This window comes from Terrapene carolina, unplaced genomic scaffold, assembly GCF_002925995.2.
Source record: "Terrapene carolina triunguis isolate 2854851 unplaced genomic scaffold, T_m_triunguis-2.0 Scaffold194, whole genome shotgun sequence".
Lineage (NCBI taxonomy): Eukaryota > Metazoa > Chordata > Testudines > Emydidae > Terrapene > Terrapene triunguis.
In genome coordinates this window covers 6,325,129-6,330,356 of record NW_020664545.1, presented here as the reverse complement: position 1 = coordinate 6,330,356, position 5,228 = coordinate 6,325,129, and the positions used below count along the sequence as shown (strand labels likewise).

Genomic DNA, 5,228 nt, shown 5'->3' with positions numbered 1-5,228 from the left:
TACCTAGAGGCCAAGCAGGTTGGTCCCCCATTGCACTAGGTGCCCATACACACATATCATAAATGACAGACAGTACCCCAAAGAGGTTCACCTCCTCAATCCAATACAGTGCTAGAAGCCCCCACTAAACTGTCCCTTGCTACTTGTACATAACTCCATACCAGCTCTCTGTGGTCTGTTGGTTAAGTGGTAAAGACTGAAAGGTAGGTCCCCTGTATTCAAGGCCTAGCTCTGCTCCTGATTCATTTTGGGCCAGACAGGACCATTAGATCAACTAGTCTGACCTGTATAACTCAGGCCTTAGAATTTCATCCAGTTACTCCTGTACTGAGCCCAACTCTGCGTGCCTCAGTTTCTCCATCTGTGAAATGGGGGTAACGATACCACAAACTGGAAGGGGGTGGGGGTTGGGAGGCTTTGGGGGTTTGGAAAGAACTTTGTAATCCTTGGATGAAAGGTGTTACAGAGATGCAAAGACTCACAGTACTATTAATAATCCTTGACATGAAGCTGTCATACTGTTCATTAATATGGATAGGCCTAAGGGAATAGATGCTACAGCACAACGCACAGTAGCTGTCACAATAACTCAGGCATTTACATTGTTCTCTTTAAAAATAAATACCACAACAGCCTGGTCCAAGTTGCTGGAGCCATGACGTCTAGCATTTTATTTTTATTCGGAAAATGCATTGATTTGCAAGACACATGCATAAGACAGCGCATGAAATTGATGGAAATTTCTCCCCCCCCCACACACACACTTTGTATCTTATATATTATTATTATTATTCATTTGCATTCCTGTGTCATATACACACACACACAAGAATATATTCCAAGTTGATACTAGAGCTGTGTGAAACTTGGCCATTTCTATTCATGATCTTCAATTCATAGGGTCTGGTTCTCGTTCACACTAAGGTCCCTCATCATATTACCAGAGCAGCAAATTACATTTTCACTCACTTTACATGTAAAAGGGGCATTCATGCAAATGAGAATCACACAAGCCTCACCCAGCGATTCCTGCATCTAGCCCAGCAGCTTGTGGTTGAAGTCGAGTGTATCTTTTAGGAGACGTCCAGCTTTGATTATAGACCCAAAGCATTATGTGGTGCATTGCATTATTCTAACAGTGGGATGTATGGATCCTTTGAAATTGCAAAGACTTCTTACAATTGTGTTCTTTGCTGAGTGCATTGACTTCCCTGCTGACCGATTGGACTCTACATGGTGATGGCTTGACCTGTGGTCCTTAAACTGATATATCAAAGAGAATTGCCAAAATGAGCCATTAGTGAACTGTAAGCCAGTTTATCATCTGTGTAGCTGGAATCCCACAATGTGCAAACTGTGTGACCACCGGGAGACTAAAGCACTGGCCTGGAACTCAGAAGACCGGGCTTCTGTTTCTGGTTCTGCTGCTGGATGATCCTGGGCAAGTCACCTCACCTTGCTATGCCTCAGTTTCCCCATCTGTAAAACAAGAGCTAGTGATAGTAACCTCCTTTGTCAAGAACTTTGAGATCTACTTGTGGAAAGTGCTATATAAAAGCTAGGCTTATTATTACTTGATGTGATGTGCAACAGCTCAGTTAAAAGAAAAATAACTGAGTGGTTACACATAACTTCTGCAGCTGTTCTCATGGGGTAGCTCTAATGTTTGATGGCCTTATTCAAATCTAGGCAAATCCCTAACTTCCTTGGTTTGACTATGGTGACCATACTAGTCACCTAAGCAGTTGGAATGTGTGTTCACTCGGTCGCATTTAATTTTATTGCCTGGCCAAGTTCAGTTTTTACTTTATTGCTCAGTGGCAGTGCTAACTGGACTTTTTATAGAACATGACCTGAAGAAGAGCTCTGTGTAAGCTCAGAAGCTTGTCTCTCTCTCTCACCTACAGAAGAGGGTCCACTAAAAGATATTACCTCCCCCACATTGTGTCTTTACATAGAACAGGTATTTGGGGCAGTTGATCAATATGATGCATTGAAGCATCCAAGCCCCTCAAATACCTTACCAGACACTCCCAGAATCTCTCTTGCATCTTGTTCAGGTTGTGCACCCTTTTAAATATGTGCAGTTGCAAACTGCTCTTCAGTCCTTCTCAGTCCAATGTTTCAAACTCTCCGGAGTGGAATCTGTCCTTATGCTGATACACCGGGATAGCTTAGACCTGTGGGCTCATCATGTGTTTGCTTTATGAAGCAAGCTTAGAGATTTTTATTTTAACTTTGGGTGGTCACTAATATTTTTGTATCTGCCAAGTGTGATTATGTTGCACTCAACTCCCGCATCTACTCTGGAATTCATTCACTTTTTGTTCATTTATTTCCAGCATCACGAACCAACCTGTTGTATCAACTTGCTCTGTAAGGGGTCCATCAAAGATCATCTTCAGCGCTGTCTGTCCATGAACGTATTTTGTTTTTATATGTCTTTTCAGGTTATGCTGAAAGCAACACCCTGTGCAAAACGGTTCTTGTGTGTATGACACCACATCCCTTGGGATCCACACCTTCCTGTCTTGTGATTGCTTCCGCATTCACTGCAAACAATGAATCTCTGCTGTTTACTTACCTTTGTATTCTGTCTTTATGCATTTTTAATTAGCTGCACTTCAGTTCTTTCACTGCTTTTTAACACGTTGAGAAGCAGTTTTCACCAGCCTTGAAAATATCCAGCCCTTTGCAAAGTCAAATCCAATTCTCATAATAACCTTGCTTTGACCTATTTATCTATCAGTTATGTAATTTAGTCTTTAATTAGTATACAGTATATCTATTAACTCTTCCAATTCACATGGCTTAGCTTTAATACACAGGCCTGTAACATAATGATCAATGGTCTCATCTGGCATCAAAGAAAAATGTGCTTTTCCCAACTGACTTTCTTGCATGGATCATAGCGTCCCAAGAATTTTTGAATGGCTGCATGTGGCCATTTCAAGTCCCCTTTGTGCTACCACGAGCTTGTACCATAGCTCACCAATAGTTGGGGCCTGTCCCAGGCAAAAGTGTGGGGAACTTCACCCTCTCAGATTTCTCTGCCATGCCACTTGCTTCCAGGAGAATTTGACAGTGCTGCAAACGGTACCCCTGCTCCAGATCTCTCCCTGGTGCCCTTCTAATCTGCAGGATGCAGGTAGCTTCATTTGAGGCAAAGATTCCCTTCGAGACCATGTAATAAAGATGTGACACGCGGGAGTGGTGGGGGCAGGGTTACAAAAGGTTATATCCCCCTCACCTGGCAGGCACATAGCATCCACTCGCTCCAGTGGCTACTGCTACAGCCCATTTGGGAATTCCAGGTCTGAAAATTCCTCACCTTAGACTCCATGTCAGATTTCAGCTCTGGAGTTATTCATCGCCAGGACACAAACCAAGGCCCCTGCAGACAACATGTTACAATAGCTCAGCTGATATGGCTCTTCCGTCCATAGGCCAAGTCCCGCAGCAGTGTGGGCACCTACCCAATGCTGACGCTGCAGTTCAGGGAATACCGCACTGCTAGAGGGGCCATCCGGTCGCGGGCATGACATTAAACGGTGGAAATGAAAGATCTTGTGGCACTTCCTTTATCACTCCATAACAGAGATTGTAATAGCCAAGGGGGTGAGACTGTAATGTCCAAGGCCTGCTACATGGCTGGGTTTCATTGGGTGTGTTCAGGCTGAAGAAACCCAATTCAATTCACTGCCAGGAAACAGTCAGTGTCTTTGGGGACTCTCAAGTAACTTCTCCAGCTCCCACGAGGGGCGGCTCTATGTATTTTGCCGCCCCAAGCACGGCAGTCAGGCAGCTTTCGGCGGCATGCCTGCGGGAGGTCCACTGGTAATGAGGATTTGGCGACATGCCTGTGGGAGGTCTGCCGGTCCCGCGCCTTCGGCGTACCCGCCGCCGAATTGCCGCTGAAGCCGCGGGACCGGCGGACCTCCCGCAGGCATGCCGCCGAAGGCAGCCTGACTGCAGCCCTCACGGTGACCTGGCAGGCTGCCCCCCGCGGCTTGCCGCCCCAGGCACGCGCTTGGTGCGCTGGTGCCTGGAGCCACCCCTGGGTCCCACATTGCAGAGCAGGGAAGGAGACATTTTAAAGGGGAGTTGCATTCCCTGGCGTGGGAAGAAAACACAGTCTAGTGACGGAGAGGATGATGATGGTGATTGATTTGTATTCCAGTAGGGCCTAGAGGCCCAAGCCCCATTGTGATGGGCCGTGGGCAAACAGGGAACAAAAAGGGGAGCCCTGCCCCAAGGATCTTACAGCCTGCATTAAACAGAGTCCTGGGGGGGGGATGCATTAGAGCGGGAAGCTGCATTGAACACAGCCCAGTAGGGTGACCAGCAGGGCCGCCGACTGCAGGTTCGGGCCCCGGTGAAAATTTTTTTTCGGGCCCCCCAGCAAGGGCGGACCGGCTAAAAATCGTTACCCATATGCAACATCGTTGGGCCCCCTTCCGGACCCCGGTCATTTGTCCCGGCTTCTCGTCGGCCCTGGTGCCCAGACACCCAGTGTGAAAAATCGGGATGTGGGGGGGTAAGATATTCCAAACAAGCCCCAACTAGGGGGGCTGCCCCTATACAAACAGGGGACGGAACCGAGCCCCAGGGTGGAGGAGCCGGGGAGGGAGTGGATGCCCCAGGCCAGGCTGGCCCAGGGAGGGAGGGAGGCAGTGGGTGACCCCGGCCCAGGGGCCGGCGGAGGCAGCGTCAGAGGCGAACGCAAGGGGGTGTTTGGAGCCGGGCGGCGAGCGGCGGGCGGGCGGCGGCGGCGCGGCCCGGCGAGCTGCGGCAGTGACTCGGCGGCAGGGGAGGCTGCCGGAGCGGCGCGGCGCGGCGCGCACACGGGCTCCGGGCAGGGCGGGCGATGCGGCAGCAGAGGGAACAGCAGCAGCAGGTGGTGCTGATCAGCCGCAGGACAGGAGCCCGCAGCCGCCATTAGACAATAGGCGCCGCCGCCGCCGCCGAGTGAAAGTGCAGCTCGGCGCCCGGGCAGCGCAGCGCAGCGCAGCGCAGCGGGGGGACGCGGCCTAGGCTGGGGCGCTGCGCGGAGCGGGGACAAAGGCGCGGCGCGGCGGGTCGCCCAGTGCCCGGGAGGAGCAGGCGGGTCCCGGCCCAGGCACCAGCAGCAGCCGCCGGAGCCGAGCCCGAGCCTGACATGATGTTTCCGCAAAGCCGGCACTCGGTGAGGGGGCGCGCTGGAGAGTGGGGGGGGGTGCACCGCAGTG

The 5,228-nt window shown here is 50.6% G+C and overlaps 1 protein-coding gene across 2 annotated transcripts in view; it reads left to right on the top strand.

The window, feature by feature from the left end:
- Positions 1–4,814: 4,814 nt before the first annotated feature.
- Positions 4,815–5,228, top strand: part of TLE5 (TLE family member 5, transcriptional modulator) — a 20,220-nt gene continuing 19,806 nt past the window's right edge. The window contains exon 1 of one of the 2 annotated variants that reach the window (XM_026654952.2): positions 4,815–5,185. In XM_026654952.2, the coding sequence (XP_026510737.1) occupies positions 5,159–5,185 (27 nt within the window). In that variant the 5' untranslated portion in view covers positions 4,815–5,158. The remainder of the gene's footprint in view (positions 5,186–5,228) is intronic. The other variant, XM_026654951.2, reaches the window with a different exon arrangement.